This window comes from Lissotriton vulgaris, chromosome 8 (genome assembly GCF_964263255.1).
Source record: "Lissotriton vulgaris chromosome 8, aLisVul1.2, whole genome shotgun sequence".
In the NCBI taxonomy this organism is placed as follows: Eukaryota; Metazoa; Chordata; class Amphibia; order Caudata; family Salamandridae; genus Lissotriton; species Lissotriton vulgaris.
In genome coordinates, this window is record NC_141696.1 from 1,243,829,469 (window position 1) to 1,243,849,215 (window position 19,747).

Below are 19,747 nucleotides of genomic sequence, written 5' to 3' on the forward strand. Positions count from 1 at the left end.
CTCTTTGATGAAGGGGGCTACTGTGGTATATTTCGCGCTTGTTGGCGGCGTGAAGGGGCCCGCACTCACCAATTGCTCCGTGGTTTGACCAACACTGTGGCAACACGTTTTTGAACTTTCCCGAGGGATCGGGCACCACGCAGCATCCTGGAACACTGGCTCAGGTGAGCGGTTCTGCCTGGATCAGCGCGACATTGACGGAGCATGGGGATCACTAAAATCCACGCGTTCAGCCCTACCGAGGAAAGAGGTTTCCAGGTGGAGTGTTGGGGAGCGGAGGGGAAACAGGACATTATTTCTGGAAGCCACCAAAAGACATTACACCTCCTCACTTTGGCAAGGTATTTCAGCGCGCATCAAGCAAGATCCCCGTACTTGCACTTTTCACGCAGGTGCATGATGGAAGCTGTAGTTCACAACGGCAGCTTTTGGTGACCGGATGGGGTCAGCTGACCTTCCCTGCAGAGGGGAGGACCTTAGAAGAACTAAAGGAGGAGTTTGGCGGCATACCAGTTTTTGCAACAGCGTCCGACGAAGGCTCTACATGCCGAAATGCATCACGCTAAGCAAATGGTCAAATAAATTGTTTTCCTGAAAGCTCCCCATTGGGCCTCTGACCTCTTTGATGAAGGGGGCTACTGTGGCATATTTCGCGCTTGTTGGCGGCGTGAAGGGGCCCGCACTCACCAATTGCTCCGTGGGTGGACCAACACTGTGGCAACACGTTTTTGAACTTTCCCGAGGGATCGGGCAACACGCAGCATCCTGGAACACTGGCTCGGGTGAGCGGTTCTGCCTGGAGCAGCGCGACATTGACGGAGCATGGGGATCACTAAAATCCACGCGTTCAGCCCTACCGAGGAAAGAGGTTTCCAGGTGGAGTGTTGGGGAGCGGAGGGGAAACAGGACATTATTTCTGGAAGCCACCAAAAGACATTACACCTCCTCACTTTGGCAAGGTATTTCAGCGCGCATCAAGCAAGATCCCCGTACTTGCACTTTTCACGCAGGTGCATAATGGAAGCTGTAGTTCACAATGGCAGCTTTTGGTGACCGGATGGGGTCAGCTGACCTTCCCTGCAGAGGGGAGGACCTTAGAAGAACTAAAGGAGGAGTTTGGCGGCATACAAGTTTTTGCAACAGCGTCCGACGAAGGCTCTACATGCCGAAATGCATCACGCTAAGCAAATGGTCAAATAAATTGTTTTCCTGAAAGCTCCCCATTGGGCCTCTGACCTGTTTGATGAAGGGGGCTACTGTGGCATATTTTGCGCTTGTTGGCGGCGTGAAGGGGCCCGTACTCACCAATTGCTCCGTGGTTTGACCAACACTGTGGCAACACGTTTTTGAACTTTCCCGAGGGATCGGGCACCACGCAGCATCCTGGAACACTGGCTCGGGTGAGCGGTTCTGCCTGGAGCAGCGCGACATTGACGGAGCGTGGGGATCACTAAAATCCACGCGTTCAGCCCTACCGAGGAAAGAGGTTTCCAGGTGGAGTGTTGGGGAGCAGAGGGGAAACAGGACATTATTTCTGGAAGCCACCAAAAGACATTACACCTCCTCACTTTGGCAAGGTATTTCAGCGCGCATCAAGCAAGATCCCCGTACTTGCACTTTTCACGCAGGTGCATGATGGAAGCTGTAGTTCACAACGGCAGCTTTTGGTGACAGGATGGGGTCAGCTGACTTTCCCTGCAGAGGGGAGGACCTTAAAAGGACTAAAGGAGGAGTTTGGCGGCATACCAGTTTTTGCAACAGCGTCCGACGAAGGCTCTACATGCCGAAATGCATCACGCTAAGCAAATGGTCAAATAAATTGTTTTCCTGAAAGCTCCCCATTGGGCCTCTGACCTCTTTGATGAAGGGGCTACTGTGGCATATTTCGCGCTTGTTGGCGGCATGAAGGGGCCCGCACTCTCCAATTGCTCCGTGGTTTGACCAACACTGTGGCAACACGTTTTTGAACTTTCCCGAGGGATCGGGCACCACGCAGCATCCTGGAACACTGGCTTGGGTGAGCAGTTCTGCCTGGAGCAGCGCGACATTGACGGAGCGTGGGGATCACTAAAATCCACGCGTTGAGCCCTACCGAGGAAAGAGGTTTCCAGGTGGAGTGTTGGGGAGCGGAGGGGAAACAGGACATTATTTCTGGAAGCCACCAAAAGACATTACACCTCCTCACTTTGGCAAGGTATTTCAGCGAGCATCAAGCAAGATCCCCGTACTTGCACTTTTCACGCAGGTGCATGATGGAAGCTGTAGTTCACAACGGCAGCTTTTGGTGACCGGATGGGGTCAGCTGACCTTCCCTGCAGAGGGGAGGACCTTAGAAGAACTAAAGGAGGAGTTTGGCGGCATACCAGTTTTTGCAACAGCGTCCGACGAAGGCTCTACATGCTGAAATGCATCACGCTAAGCAAATGGTCAAATAAATTGTTTTCCTGAAAGCTCCCCATTGGGCCTCTGACCTCTTTGATGAAGGGGGCTACTGTGGCATATTTCGTGCTTGTTGGCGGCGTGAAGGGACCCGCACTCACCAATTACTCCGTGGTTTGACCAACACTGTGGCAACACGTTTTAAAACTGTCCCGAGGGATCGGGCACCACGCAGCATCCTGGAACACTGGCTCGGGTGAGCGGTTCTGTCTGGAGCAGCGCGACATTGACGGAGCGTGGGGATCACTAAAATCCACGCGTTCAGCCCTACCGAGGAAAGAGGTTTCCAGCTGGAGTGTTGGGGAGCGGAGGGGAAACAGGACATTGTTTCTGGAAGCCACCAAAAGACATTACACCTCCTCACTTTGGCAAGGTATTTCAGCGCGCATCAAGCAAGATCCCCGTACTTGCACTTTTCACGCAGGTGCATGATGGAAGCTGTAGTTCACAACGGCAGCTTTTGGTGACCGGATGGGGTCAGCCGAGCTTCCCTGCAGAGGGGAGGACCTTAGAAGAACTAAAGGAGGAGTTTGGCGGCATACAAGTTTTTGCAACAGCGTCTGACGAAGGCTCTACATGCCGAAATGCATCACGCTAAGCAAATGGTCAAATAAATTGTTTTCCTGAAAGCTCCCCATTGGGCCTCTGACCTCTTTGATGAAGGGGCTACTGTGGCATATTTCGCGCTTGTTGGCGGCGTGAAGGGGCCCGCACTCTCCAATTGCTCCGTGGTTTGACCAACACTGTGGCAACACGTTTTTGAACTTTCCCGAGGGATCGGGCACCACGCAGCATCCTGGAACACTGGCTTGGGTGAGCAGTTCTGCCTGGAGCAGCGCGACATTGACGGAGCGTGGGGATCACTAAAATCCACGCGTTGAGCCCTACCGAGGAAAGAGGTTTCCAGGTGGAGTGTTGGGGAGCGGAGGGGAAACAGGACATTATTTCTGGAAGCCACCAAAAGACATTACACCTCCTCACTTTGGCAAGGTATTTCAGTGAGCATCAAGCAAGATCCCCGTACTTGCACTTTTCACGCAGGTGCATGATGGAAGCTGTAGTTCACAACGGCAGCTTTTGGTGACCGGATGGGGTCAGCTGACCTTCCCTGCAGAGGGGAGGACCTTAGAAGAACTAAAGGAGGAGTTTGGCGGCATACCAGTTTTTGCAACAGCGTCCGACGAAGGCTCTACATGCTGAAATGCATCACGCTAAGCAAATGGTCAAATAAATTGTTTTCCTGAAAGCTCCCCATTGGGCCTCTGACCTCTTTGATGAAGGGGGCTACTGTGGCATATTTCGTGCTTGTTGGCGGCGTGAAGGGACCCGCACTCACCAATTACTCCGTGGTTTGACCAACACTGTGGCAACACGTTTTAAAACTGTCCCGAGGGATCGGGCACCACGCAGCATCCTGGAACACTGGCTCGGGTGAGCGGTTCTGTCTGGAGCAGCGCGACATTGACGGAGCGTGGGGATCACTAAAATCCACGCGTTCAGCCCTACCGAGGAAAGAGGTTTCCAGCTGGAGTGTTGGGGAGCGGAGGGGAAACAGGACATTGTTTCTGGAAGCCACCAAAAGACATTACACCTCCTCACTTTGGCAAGGTATTTCAGCGCGCATCAAGCAAGATCCCCGTACTTGCACTTTTCACGCAGGTGCATGATGGAAGCTGTAGTTCACAACGGCAGCTTTTGGTGACCGGATGGGGTCAGCCGAGCTTCCCTGCAGAGGGGAGGACCTTAGAAGAACTAAAGGAGGAGTTTGGCGGCATACAAGTTTTTGCAACAGCGTCTGACGAAGGCTCTACATGCCGAAATGCATCACGCTAAGCAAATGGTCAAATAAATTGTTTTCCTGAAAGCTCCCCATTGGGCCTCTGACCTCTTTGATGAAGGGGGCTACTGTGGCATATTTCGCGCTTGTTGGCGGCGTGAAGGGGCCCGCACTCACCAATTGCTCCGTGGTTTGACCAACACTGTGGCAACACGTTTTTGAACTTTCCCGAGGGATCGGGCACCACGCAGCATCCTGGAACACTGGCTCGGGTGAGCGGTTCTGCCTGGAGCAGCGCGACATTGACGGAGCTTGGGGATCACTAAAATCCACGCGCTCAGCCCTACCGAGGAAAGAGGTTTCCAGGTGGAGTGTTGGGGAGCGGAGGGGAAACAGGACATTATTTCTGGAAGCCACCAAAAGACATTACACCTCCTCACTTTGGCAAGGTATTTCAGCGCGCATCAAGCAAGATCCCGTACTTGCACTTTTCACGCAGGTGCATGATGGAAGCTGTAGTTCACAACGGCAGCTTTTGGTGACCGGATGGGGTCAGCTGACCTTTCCTGCAGAGGGGAGGACCTTAGAAGAACTAAAGGAGGAGTTTGGTGGCATACCAGTTTTTGCAACAGCGTTCGACGAAGGCTCTACATGCCGAAATGCATCACGCTAAGCAAATGGTCAAATAAATTGTTTTCCTGAAAGCTCCCCATTGGGCCTCTGACCTCTTTGATGAAGGGGGCTACTGTGGCATATATATATATATATATATATATATATATACACACACACACATATACATATTACCTTCTGGCGATTGCCAGTAGGTAGTTATAGTCAGGACCAGGACCATCTTTCCAAAGGAAAAGCGTTTTTTGACTTGATTAAATCTCTGGCGCTGTTTGACATATTTTGATAAAAATTTCACAAAAAAGTGCCCCGGTGATTCTAGTTTTGCATGGAAAGTTTCGGGGTAATATGCCAATTGATGGATGAGAAAAAAGAAGAAGAGTTTTTTGAAAGTTAATTTCCACAGAGGTTTTAGACACAACTACAGCCCGAACCGCTGGACGCAATTACACCTAATTTGGTAGAAAGGTAGCTCTTCATACAGGGAGAACCCTTTTTATTATTTGGTGTAATGTCATTCACTATTTTTTGAGACATTAACGGAAATCCAAATTTGTATATCTAGGGAATCGGATCCTCCTTGGATTTGCTAATCCACGCGCCAATAGCAAAGCTGTGATTGGCTGGCCGAAACCTGAGAGGAAAGTTGTGGCCACCATTTTGTTCATCAGTACTGGATTCCCAGCGGAGAAAATACAATTAAAAAGTGATAGAAGGGGTCAGGGTAGAGGTACCCTGACCCCATGGGACCAATGGAGGGATCTATGAGGGACCCCTCCTGGGCTAGAAAATGCCCAAACCCCTTTTTGTTAGGTCTCGCCTGGACATCGCATCCGAAGGATGCGTCCAGGCTGGAGACTTATAGTCGTCTGACACGGGGGAATGAGGGACACAAAACTGTGACGAGCGGCTGGATTGAGCTGCGTGCACGCGCGTCAACATTCACGCATGCGCACATCACAGCCACACGCATACACAGCACTCACGCATGCGCACATACACACGCATACACAGGCACACCCCCGTCACCTACACGCATTCACAGAGACCCCTCCACACACACCAGCCCCTCTCCTCTCGGCTCCACACACACGCACACGCATTTACACTTACACAGACACGCAGGCACCCAGACAGGCAACCCCCCACCCCCCGTCACACACACGCATACACACAGACTCCAGGACACATACACATACACACACACATGCACGCTCACACACATACACAGTCCGCCGCCGCGCGCGCACACAGATGCCGCCCCCCCCCCCCGCCCCCCCCCCCCCCAACAAGGCGAAGCCCCACTCACCGGCATCCTCAGTGCAGCGGCTCCCACCGGCAGCAAGACTCTTCTTCCCTTCTTCGGCACCGGGGCGCAGGGTAGGCTCCTGCCTGCTCCGGTGCGCCAAACAATCGCGGCTCTTCCGTGGGAGGCGGGGTAGGCTCCCGCCCTCCTACTTCCGGTTGTCCCGCCCGGCCTGCCTGACTTCCTGTTCGCAGGCCGGCGCAAAACGAAAGCGGGAGTCCGCCGTAATTGCTTACCTTAGGGCATAGCTTTCCAAACTATGTGTCGCGACACGGTACTGTGTCGCCTGACATGTATGGGTGTGTCGCGCAACGGGGCTCTAATCAAGCATGTCCTTCTATCTGTCTGTCTGTTTAAAACTTAAGACTTAAAGATTTAAGACAGACATACTTTATCGTGCATCAGTGAGGCTGAGGCAGAAAAGGAGCGTGTGTGCGCGGCGGTTTCCTTTGCCGCGCGCGTTGATTGGTGAATGCGCAGTGAGTATTTTTTATAAAACTGTAAAATACTTGAATCAAATGCGCATCACGACGTCTGCGCATGTCCGTGACTTGGTATGATACAAGGAGGCAGGAGAGGAGAGTGTGCGAGCGGCCGGTTTCCTTTGCCGTGCATGTTGTTTTGCCAAGCGTGTTGTTCGTTGAGGGTGGAATGCGCAGTGAGTTTTTTATGAGAAAATTATTAGGTACAATTGCACGGACTTGATTCCTGGAGTACACCCTGTCCACGCACAGAGGACTCCTGAGCCGTGGATGGATCTGGTTTCCTAGGCGACCTATGGCCGGGTTGTGTGCCTGGCCCTCTCCATCAAGTCTTCGTCTGATCTGTTTTGATAAGGACGGGTCGGGTGGGTTCGTTGTTATGGGTGATTGATTTTTTTTTTTGTAAGTACATTCCTCCAAGATACAGTGAAGCGTTTAGTACTTTGGTATTGCGGGTACATTTTGTCTCTTACCTCGTAGCTTCTAATCTACGGCCATGTGCTGTTGCAGGAACATATCATTTTGCCATTTTGTTCAGACATTGACCAAGCTTAGCTCCTCTGACATAAACCAGTGCACGCAGAAGAGGTACCCGTTTTATGCCACAAAAGGAACAGTAATGATGAGTGCAGAGTGAGTGCAGAGTGACAGTGAGTGCAGAGTGCATGCAGTGAGTGCAGAGTGACAGTGAGTGCAGAGTGCATGCAGAGTGACAGTGAGTGCAGAGTGACAGTGAGTGCAGAGTGACAGTGAGTGCAGAGTGACAGTGAGTGCAGAGTGAGTGCAGAGTGAGTGCAGAGTGACAGTGAGTGCAGAGTGCATGCAGTGAGTGCAGAGTGACAGTGAGTGCAGAGTGCATGCAGAGTGACAGTGAGTGCAGAGTGACAGTGAGTGCAGAGTGACAGTGAGTGCAGAGTGCATGCAGAGTGACAGTGAGTGCAGAGTGACAGTGAGTGCAGAGTGACAGTGAGTGCAGAGTGACAGTGAGTGCAGAGTGACAGTGAGTGCAGAGTGAGTGCAGAGTGAGTGCAGAGTGACAGTGAGTGCAGAGTGCATGCAGTGAGTGCAGAGTGACAGTGAGTGCAGAGTGCATGCAGAGTGACAGTGAGTGCAGAGTGACAGTCAGTGCAGAGTGACAGTGAGTGCAGAGTGACAGTGAGTGCGGAGTGACAGTGAGTGCAGAGTGACAGTGAGTGCAGAGTGACAGTGAGTGCAGAGTGCGTGCAGAGTGACAGTGAGTGCAGAGTGAGTGCAGAGTGACAGTGAGTGCAGAGTGACAGTGAGTGCGGAGTGACAGTGAGTGCGGAGTGACAGTGAGTGCGGAGTGACAGTGAGTGCGGAGTGACAGTGAGTGCAGAGTGACAGTGAGTGCAGAGTGACAGTGAGTGCAGAGTGACAGTGAGTGCGGAGTGACAGTGAGTGCGGAGTGACAGTGAGTGCGGAGTGACAGTGAGTGCGGAGTGACAGTGAGTGCAGAGTGACAGTGAGTGCAGAGTGACAGTGAGTGCGGAGTGACAGTGAGTGCAGAGTGACAGTGAGTGCAGAGTGACAGTGAGTGCAGAGTGCGTGCAGAGTGACAGTGAGTGCAGAGTGACAGTGAGTGCAGAGTGACAGTGAGTGCAGAGTGACAGTGAGTGCAGAGTGACAGTGAGTGCAGAGTGACAGTGAGTGCAGAGTGAGTGCAGAGTGACAGTGAGTGCAGAGTGAGTGCAGAGTGACAGTGAGTGCAGAGTGACAGTGAGTGCAGAGTGACAGTGAGTGCAGAGTGACAGTGAGTGCAGAGTGACAGTGAGTGCAGAGTGACAGTGAGTGCAGAGTGACAGTGAGTGCAGAGTGACAGTGAGTGCAGAGTGCGTGCAGAGTGACAGTGCGTGCAGAGTGACAGTGCGTGCAGAGTGACAGTGCGTGCAGAGTGACAGTGAGTGCAGAGTGACAGTGAGTACAGTCACTCAGCACCACCACATTATCAGTCAGAACCACCACAGCATCACTCAGAACCACCACAGCACCACTCAGCACCACCACAGCATCACTCAGCATCACTCAGCACCACCACAGCACCACCATAGCACCACTCAGCACCACCACTGCATCACTCAGCATCACCACAGCCCCATTCAGCACCACCACAGCATCACTCAGCACCACCACAGCACAAATATGTTCTCTCAATGTTTCAAGCTTTATTACAAATGTCACAAAAAGATGTTAATATTTCACTTCTGTTCTTGGATTTTGTTACAATAAAATACACTGAACATAATCTTCACAAAAGTTATTTACAAAAGTTTAAGCTATTGCCATTATAAATTACAATCACTTTTATTAAGTATTAAAAAAAATTAAAAGCCATTGTTATTTGTAATATCAATACATCTAAGTCACGTAAATACAAATGTTGCATTACAAATGCTATAGGTGTCACATTTGCGAAAGTTATAACTATTGGCATTGTAAACGACAAAGCTATTAATTTAGCTATTTTCAAAACCAACACATAAATGAACGTTTGGTGAATTTCCATTAAAATATTTGACTTTTTTACTAAGATATTATTATACTGTTTTATGCAAACAAAATTTAGATACTGCATAAATAACTTTAATAAAACATATTTTATATGAAGCTTTTTATGTAAAAAAAAAAATATAGCATAAAGCAAAAAACAATTGCCATTTACAATGCTAATAGCTCAAACTTAAATAATGCGAGACCTATTGCATTGCAAATGCTTGTTTTACCATGAGAGGATCCATGGATCCTTCCGGAGTGGGGTGGATTTGGGTGGCTCCGGTGGTCCAGACCCCAATTAAAAAATATATACTCACTCATAGATCCACATCCCTACTCTCTCACACACACCCTCACACACACACACACCACCACTCAGAAACCCTCAAAACCACTCACACACCCACACAGCTTTGACACACCCACCCACTCACACACCGACTTACACACATACACAACCACTCACACACCTATACACCTACTCATACTCACTCACAGACCTACACATCCAGTCACACATGCACTCACACACCCGCCACACTAACACACCCACTTACACACCCAAACTCAAACACCCAGTTTGCAAGGATGCTATAGTTAGGAAATAACATTAAAAACATAGAAATTCACTGAAAGAAACCAAAGGTTACAGGTACGTCATAGTTTGGAAATAACATTTCAAAAACCTTAGAAATTCACTGAAAAAAAATCAAAGGCACAGGGACGTTATAGTTAGGTTCAGATTTTACACATACAAAACCATATAAAATCAGCCATTACAGTTATAGGTATCTCAAGTTACTATAACTCATGCCCTAAAGTAACTATAACTCATGCCCTCTCAATGCACTGCTAATTACCCAACATTTTACATCACTCATGACATCTTCTATGACATCATAGATAATATCACTGCAACATCTGCAGTGAAATTATTGATGAAAAAACTGTGCATGGCAGGGGCACAAGTTACTTGAGATAACTAGCACTGTTGAATTTCTATAATTTTGTGTGTGTAAAATCTGAACCTAACTATAACGTCTCTGTAACCTTTGTTTTTTTCAGTGGCTATATATATATATATATATATACACATGGATATGCACATATACACATATATTTGTTCATAATAAGGTGATATTAGGTTTTTGATGGGAGTACCAGTTGCCAGAATCTAAAGCAGGCCTTAAATCTTGTAACAGGTTCTTGATACATGAAGCGAAAACTTGCACATTCACTACAAAAAAACAGGGCACAAGTCCTATAAAAAGAAGTGGGAGGACTGACCAAGTAAAGACAATATGCAAATGACCTCATGACATCATGACGTAGTGCTATAAAAGAAATGAAATAGTGCTACTTAAATTATTTGTGCCAATACTGGGACAGACTAACCCTTCTGACAGTTTTACAGTGTCTGCATTTATATACAGGGACAGAACAAAGGCAAAAGCATGCCTCTCAAGTTCCTGTGAAGAGAAGGCAAGCTGTGTGCCTTTGTTTTCCGTTGATGACGGCTGATTAGCCAGAAACCGGTCCCAGGATGCTTGTTTCCAGTCCAGGGAAGACATGGCTTGGCAGTTCGGGCTGGACTGTTCCCATGAGGTACAGGGTCAGACTGATTTGCATATGGCCATGTCTGAACTGGGGTAGTTGAGTGAGCTAAAGAATGATGATGGATTAAACTCAGATCAGTTGACTGGGGGTAAGCATTTGATTTGCTCCAGCGCTCCGTCCATCATCCCATTTGGTATCGCTTTGTTTCCCTCTGTGGCATTTACATTTAAATGTAAGGTGGAGGTGGCCCCCAGTCAGCATATACAAAGGGGATGGCCCCTTAACTTAGTTCCAGCTGGAGGTGAAAAAAGGCTTCCTGCACGTTGCTGCTGGGAATGGAAAGCAGGCAACGTGCAGGTGCTGCTGAATGTGTCCTGGTGTCGAAAAATTACACCTGGCCAAGTTCAGCACATTTCTGTGGGGCCCAACTTCTTGGCAGGGGGGGTCGGCGTCCACTCTGTGAAAAGAGTGGGGGGACGCCATGTACCTGTGTGTACCCCCGACTTGAGCCCTGCAAAAAAAGATAGGAGATACGAACCTGGAGGGAGAGACGCATGTTTTCAAAGTTGTCTTCCAGTGTCTTCTTTTCAAGCTCGTGGTTACATTTCAGCTCTGGAAAAAGGCGAAAGAAGTGCACAGATAATATTTAGGGAGTATATGATGTCTACTAACGAGTTATTCATTTCTTAATGTCTCTTTCAATGACAATAAAAATCAATCATACTTTTATGGATTTTTATCTTGAAGGATGGCCGTGTGATGTAAGTGATGAACGTTTAGAAGTTACAAGTTCAATTAACCCTGCTTCTAACTAGAGTTGACAATGGGATGCATGTCAAATGTTGCCTCTGTTGAATAATATATAGGGTGGCAATGACCGAACAAAAAACATTGAAATAGAAAAACTTGCAAAGACATATTTCACTGGTGGTGCGTTCTGCAATTGTTACTTGGCATGAGGCGGACCAGACTACTGTGTATGGCAAATGCTCCAAAACATTCTGTACATTCTACATGAACAGATCGCTTGAGCATGGGATGCAGTCCTCTATGATAGGTGATGCTAATTGGGTCACGAAACACATGATCGATCTATCTATCTTGTTATTTACATTTACGTAAATACATCTTAGAGTTTGGACTGCTCAGATGCTATTCTGTATATATCCAGCAGAGGGCACTATAGAACTGTGCTTTTGAATTAGATGAAAATGGAAGCACTGCAATAGCTCGTTCTCCTCCATGACTTATTAGCCAGTTTCACATTTCTTTGGAGCAACAGAACATAAAACAAGTGTCGCTGAGTGCAGATGTGGGTCGTGGCCACATTTGCTGATGGGAGGGACAATCAGTAGTTTCTATGGCATGTATAACACTGAGGGAAATTAAGTATTTTCACCAGTACATCCGTTTTATAAAATCACTACAAAAATGCTCAAGGGCCTCATAGGTAAGTACAGTCGTGAGAAAGCATATCCTTAACCGACGTTTGTTAAAAATAGAGTCACTACTCTGATGCATATTAATGTCATTACGTATACAACTATTTAGAAATATAACTCATGTGCTGGGTGTAAATTTCAGAGTACTGTTTTGTGAAATTCTCTAAACTTCTAAGTAAAGTGATGTTTCACTACTGCGTCCACTGGGATGTCAATAAGCCATCTCTCAATTTCAGAGAGATTCATATAGTTCAGTAATCGCTTCATTTCAATCCTTTACATATTAGGGTAGAGTTAAAATTCGCAGCCTGCCCGATATCCAATGCTTGCAGTCATGACCACATTAACAAAACGGCTACTTACTGGTAGGAGTAGTTTTGCAGCTTGTTGGATGTTCAGATTCACATGTCGTGCATCATTATGCCATCTAGTGGTTGGGTTTAGAATTCTCCTCTTGCAGTCTTCTTTTTTAGGTCTCGCCTCTGCAGCCCGCAAGCGTTGATAGGAGTGACCTCTTGGAATCGCTCAGGACTTTTTGGGAAACTCGTGCATGTACTGCACTCTTCCCAATGAGCCCTCATACATGTGTGGTGTTTACCTGGCGGGAGCGAGCACGGGGAGCGCTGTGCGCCATCTGTTTGTTTTCCTATTTCAAAGGCTTCCTTCACGTTGTGGCCGCTCGTCCGGGAACAGTTTTCTGTATACAGCTGCATTCCTTGCTATTCCGCGCTTTCATTTTTGCTGTTGCACGTCTGAATCGCTCTGAACTTCCGGGCCTACACTAGTGCGCGCGCACCACTCGCGGGCCGCTTGCCGCTGTATTCCTCCTTTGTTCCTGTGGTGTAAGCCAATGCAGGAATTGTATTGAGTTTCTTCTGGTTTCATTTTCTTTTCATTTTCTTTTCAGTATTTTTATTGCATCGCTTTCGTTCCACTACTTGCTCTGGAGTCTATTTTCTTTTTCGCATTTTCTATTGCTCATTATCTTTTTATCTGCTGCGTTTTTTTACTCTCCGTCACATTTCTCCATTTGGTGTTTATTGGGTTTCACGCAGCGCGCGCACCACTCGCAGGCTTTAAGCTCAGGTCTAATTTATCACTGCATTATTTTGTTTTAACGCTGGGCGCCGTTAGCATTCTGGGAAATCTAGTTCTTTAAATGCAAACTTTAGCCGTCGAGCTCGCCTCTGTCCCCGGAAACAGTTAGCATTGTGGAACCTGTGGTTCCAGTTGGCTTGTTGCTTTCAGCTTTTGGGCCCCGCAATAGCAGCTCTGAGGGCTCAGGCCCCTCCTGCGTTTTCGTTATGCCTGGTCTCACATCCTGTGTGCCTCGATGCTATGGCAACTTGCATCGCAACAGGGAGTTGCACTTCTACACCTTGCCCAAGGACCCAGAGCTGCGTCAGCTCTGGCTGAACAATATGACAATATGTCCCGCGCGGGCGTCAGCGGTTGTTGCAGCACTTTTGAGCCCATGTCAGGCCATCAACTCTGCAGCCTGCATTTCCTTGGTGGTGCAAAAAACACCTACTCCCTTCTTGTTGTCTCCGGCTCACTCTAGCTGCACCCACCCGCACCAGTTGCCTATCCCGTCCTCATTGCAAAGCACTCCACAGCATCATTTCCGGGTGTTCTACCTCTGCCCACACTAATTACTGTGCAGCTAGAAATACTTTTTCATGCTGTCCACCCTCAGTAGTATGTGTCAGGTTTCGCGTCTCTTCCGGCAGGTGCAGCACGCATGGGTTATTCTTCACTGGTGGCCAGGGATCTCACCATACCGATCGATGCTTTCCGGGTGGGGAAGAAGCTCTACAGTTTCTGGCATCTTTGTAGTTTTTGTGTGTGTAGACTAATGTGCACATGGACCTCCATCCACCACTCATGCATAACAATGGTGTACCATCACTGCACGTGTGCCAGTCTCTACAGTGGGCATCATCACACAAATTGTGCCAATCTACGCAACAGGGCACCATTACTGCATGTGTGCCAATCTATAAACGGGATATCCTGGCTGCATGACTTCACACTGATAAAGCCCCAAAGGTGAGACCTATTGGCTATGCCAGTGCTTGTTGTTGTTTGGTTTTGTCTCTTGCTACCATTTTTTTCCCTGGTGACTGGGTTGTTCACTGTATTTCAAATTGGCTTCCTGTTGTTTTTAAGGTTTGCCTTAAATCTTTTTCCTTATCCTTGTTTGCTTTGTTTCACCTCATTTCCTTGGGAGGTGGGTGGGTCACATGCGAGTTCAGAAAATTCTTCAAGCCGTAAAACTACTCCTACCAGTAAGTACTAGCTTTGTTCTGGAGCCACATGCTTTCAATTGACTTTGTAGCGGTATCTTTGTTTATTGCGGTAGTTGGGTTCGAAATGAGCTTCAACTTGCAAACACATGGTTTAGTTCTTTTTGTCCCACTTGTGATCCACCTGGATATCTACGCAATAGTGCTTTGTAAACCTATGGACTCATGACCGGGTAGCGCACTAGGTAGCTGTCAGGCATATGTAACTAAATGGGTAGTTTGCTAAGAAGGCTAGGGTGGCTTCCTTTTTCCTTGTGGAGTGTGTTCTTGGCTTTGTCTCCAGTCTTCTTATGACACATGTATATTGTCTTAGCTATCCTTCTAGCAATGGTATCATTAGTTACTGGTACTCCCATGTTCTTGTATGGGAAGGATACAAAGAACTGCCTTCCTTTTCTAATTGGTTTTGTTCGCTCTAGGTAGTACCCACCGCTCTATGTACAGCCAGTATGCAGAAAATCATCTCAAACTGAATGCCCTGAAAACTGAATTCCTTCTAATAGCTCCACCGGCCCATATCTCCAAAATGCAAGAAAGGATCAAACATATTACGGCGTTCAACGTTCAACCTACCATCGTGGACTCAGCGAAGGCACTAGGATTAACTTTAGACATTAACCTCAACATGCAAAAACGGTAACTACACAAAATATCGAATTCAAAATGTAGAATTACCAAAATATCGAAGTAAAAATATAGAATGGACAGAATGTAGTGGTAAAAAATTATCGAATTTAAGGTAAGTAATTTAATATCGATTTTTCTAAATATAGAAAGACAACGTGTTTTGTATGTTAGTATATGTGTGAAAAGTGTATTTTTTTGGTAATTTATTTTAAGTAATGAATTTTATGTTATTTAATTTTTGCGTAATTTAATTCTGTAGCGGGCTGTGGGTTTATAGGGGAATACGGTGGGAAGTAATTTAATTATATTAAATTAAATATTAATTTTTCTGAATTACTAATTATTTTCAATTTAATTTTGCGTTTTAGTTCTGTAGCGGGTTGTGGGTTTATAGAGGAATAGGGTGGGAAGTAATTTACTTGTAATTAATTAAATATTGTAATTTATTTATTGGTATTCATTTTGAATTAATTGTTAATGAATTTTTAATTGGTAATTAATTAATTTTTAATTGGTAATTAATTTTTATTAATTGATTAATTGATAATTATGTTAATTGTATTAATTCATTTTCCGTAGCGGGTTGTAAGTTTATAAGGGAATAGGGTGGGAAGTAATTTAATTGTAATTAAGTAAATCATTTTTATTTATTTATTGGTATTGATTTTTAATTTATTGTTAATTAATTGTTAATTGGTAATTAATTTGTATTAATAGGTAATTCATTTTAATAACTAATATTTATTTGTATTTTTAATTGATTAATTATTACATAATATTAAATTGGTAATTAATGTTAATTAAGTTTTTTATTGGTATTGATATTTAATTTATTTTTTATTAATATATTAAATCTTTACTTTCCCTACTGTTAAACTCACTAGAGTGGGAATAGTAATTTTTACCTCTAGGATATCCAACGCTTTCCCTACTGTTGCACTCTCTGGAGTTGGAATAGTAATTTTTACCCCTACGCTATCCAACACTTTCCCTACTGTTGCACTCTCTGGAGTGGGAATAGTAATTTTGACGCCTACGCTAACCAACGCTTTCCCTACTGTTGCACTCTCTGAAGTAGGAATAGTAATTGTTACCCCTACGCTATCCAACGCTTTCTCTACTGTTGCACTTTCTGGAGTGGGAATAGTAATTTTTACCCCTACGCTATCCAACACTTTCCCTACTGTTGCACTCTCTGAAGTGGGAATAGTAATTTTTACCCCTACGCTATCCAACGCTTTCCCTACTGTTGCACTCTCTGGAGTGGGAATAGTAATTTTTACCCCTAAGCTATCCAACGCTTTCCCTACTGTTGCACTCTCTGGAGTGGGAATAGTAATTTTGACCTCTACGCTATCCAACGCTTTCCCTACTGTTGCACTCTCTGGAGTGGGAATAGTCATTTTACCCCTATGCTATCCAACGCTTTCCCTACTGTTGTACTCTCTGGAGTGGGAATAGTCATTTTTACCCTCCCGCTATCCAACGCTTTCCCTACTGTTGCTCTCACTGGAGTGGGAATAGTAATTTTAACTCTCCCGCTATCCAACACTTTCCCTACTGTTGCACTCACTGAAGTGGGAATAGTAATTGTTACCCCTATGCTATCCAACGCTTTCCCTACTGTTGCACTCACTGGAGTGGGAATAGTAATTTTTACCCCTACGCTATCCTACGGTAATAATATTGTAAATATTTTATTAATATTATGTTAATATATATATGTTTAAATAAATTAATTGTATTTTCAACTTAAATTAATTATTGAATAAATTTAAGGTTAAGTATTTTTAAGTATGTTTCAGTTAATTATATTTATTATTTCATTAATTTTAAATTACTTTTAAGACATTTTTTAAAATTCTATATTTTGAATAACTATATTTTTTAAAACTATATTTTTGATTCAATATTTTTGTACTTACCTATTTGTAGATAGGAATTTGATATTTTTGTATTCTATATTTTTTCCTCGATATTTTGGTAATTCTATATTATTGTATTCGATATTATGTCAGTGATCCTGCAAAAACATATAAGCAGTGCTACAAAGGAAGCAAACTTCCAGATAAACACAGTGAAGAAACTAAAACCGTTCCTACACACAATGATTTCAAGAAAGCAGTACAGGCTCTGGTTATACCCAGAGTGCAATACGGATGTGTCTCTTTCTGCGGCCTACCCAAAGCATCAACTGTACCATTAAGAGCTTCAATCAACGCTGCAGCAAGACTCATAACTGGGTCTAAACGTAGCTCCCACATCTCCCCGGACCTACAATCCCTGAACTGGTTACTCTTGGAGGAGAGAATTCAGCTGAAAATTGCATGCATGAGGCACAGAGCCATGCATCACAAGACACCCAGCTACTTGGCACAGAAAATGACAATCTTTGGTGGGATCAGAACCTCAAGTAATGCAGAACAATTACTACTGAAACCACAAAAATTAAATAAAAAAAAAAACGTATAACAGAATCTTCTCTGGGATGGCGCCCGGAATTTGGAATGCCTTACCCCCAGAAAATGGACTTAACCCTTCCACTACCTCTTTTAAAAAGGAAGTAAAATCCATCCTCCTGGCCAAATTCATTGGTCTATTGAAACCCTGTGACGAAATGCACACGCGCGCCCAACCACAAGACAGACGATGTTGCATCTTATTATACTGTTTTTACAATATGCTTTGTACGTATGTTTGGATTCGCTCTTATTTACTGTATAAGTAACATTTATTGATTGTATAGCGCTCTGATATCCGCCAGGATCTTGTTCGCTCTTTAACCCCTTAAGTGCTGCTGACGGCCAATGGTCGTCAGCAGCGCTACCTCCCCAGTGCTGCGCACGACCATTGAACGTCCATTCAGCACTAGTTCTAATGGACAGCGCAGCACTGGGGAGAAATGTTTACACGCAGCTAAGGTGCTATAAAACTTTCAAAATAAATAAGGCTGTTTCAGCTCGAGTCTTTGGCTCCTGGATGAAACTTGGTATTTGGATGGTTTGGTTTATTTGAAAACGTGATATGACCTTTGGTAGAAAATGTGGGTTAGTCCTAATGATTACCCTGTCCAAGTGTATTTAAATGTATGAATCCTGGCTTGCAACTCGCTAACCCAAGGTAGTGATGTCATTACAATTCGGAAGGCTATTTTTAGTGTGACAAATTTATGTTTTGCTTCGTGGACTGGTTCAAAAAGTTCTCTAGTCAGTTCTGTTAGCACAACATTTAGGTTCCACATGGGTGCTGGTATGCATCTTGGTGGGAGAATTCTCTTGCCTCCTCTAGAACATTTTGACCTCTGGTGCTGTTGTTGTGAATGTATCTAGGACCCTAATTAGATATTCCCGATTTATTCCCTTATGCGGCTATAACAAATCATATCCCTAGAAAGGCATAAGAATCATATCCATATTAAGTCATAGCCAATGCAGTCCAAATACGGCAAGGCTACTCCCATAGATTCGCAGAAAATACAATGCCTTCTTAAACAAACCAAGCCTCCAGCAGCCTGGGAATTCCCCCTGCTTCTGTTTTGATTTGTCCTAGAACTCCTGAGAGTCCTGAAAGAACTGCCAGTTCTTAGTGACGTCTTATGTCCAACCTTACGTCAAACTCGGCACCTTCCAGGTATAAATATACCAGCATCTGCCATAAGCAACACACAGTGGTTTGGAGCAGATCGGCTATCTACTTGCCCGACACCCTGCTGATGCGAATGCCGAAGGAAGACGACCCTCCCTGCTGACGCACTGAGAGAGACGCTGTCTTTTCTCCTGCCGAGAAATCCAGCTCCAGTGTTTTCCGGTCACCCTTGCGGGTTTCTGGGAGATCGAGTCCTGAGAGAGAGATACAAGACCTCCTTCATTCTATACCTAAGGTACGGAGCTGAGTAGACCCATAGAGAATTCTTGATTCAGATTCTTGGCAAAAAACTGTAACTCATCTACTCCTTCCCACGTACTAGGCTTAGGTTAGGTACATTGGGGTAGGCGTATCTTAGAAACACCAGTTGAGTACCTTTAGTCATTATTTTATCATTGTATGTATTTTATCCATTTAAGTATCTTATGACTTAGAAACCATATAAATGCTTTTACAGGATTATTTCATAATACTCCTTTTACTGTACGCACTTTAATTTATGACAAGTATTGCAATTGTGGCAATTCATTTCTCTTGCATGAGAAAGAAGACTGCTCAATAAATAACCCTTTTATCGAAAACGCCTGTCTCTCTATTTCTCTGCATTTCTGATGAAATGAAGCATGCACGATTGACATAGTAAAATAGCTATCTATTGTTTCCGCGACTCTGGAGATATTCCTTATTGCAGGGGGAACAAAGTTGTCATGTGATATGGTTGTCAGAAGCTAATCCCTTCGTGTCCATCCAGGAAAGTTAACGCCTTCTTGTTTATTCGAGAAAGTTTCTAGTGACCTCTGAGCTAGCTGGCACACACAATTAAGTCTGACATATTCAATAGAGACCTAGTCGACCTCAGTCCTACGTCTAAACTATCGTTTATGTTATTCCAATGCGCAGAGCCTATTGGGAATATAGGAACTACACCACACTGTCAGTAAACTTCTGCTTATGTGACTCCTAGGCTAGACCTCTATCGTTATTAATTGAACCTTAAGCAAGTTGTATGTCAGTTTGCTATCCAG

At 45.3% G+C, this 19,747-nt stretch overlaps 1 protein-coding gene across 1 annotated transcript in view; it reads right to left on the reverse strand.

The window, feature by feature from the left end:
* Positions 1 to 19,747, reverse strand: part of MTUS2 (microtubule associated scaffold protein 2) — a 1,086,829-nt gene that overhangs the window by 70,023 nt on the left and 997,059 nt on the right. The window contains exon 11 of the mRNA XM_086935158.1: positions 11,241 to 11,314. Within this exon, the coding sequence (XP_086791284.1) occupies positions 11,241 to 11,314 (74 nt within the window). The remainder of the gene's footprint in view (positions 1 to 11,240; positions 11,315 to 19,747) is intronic.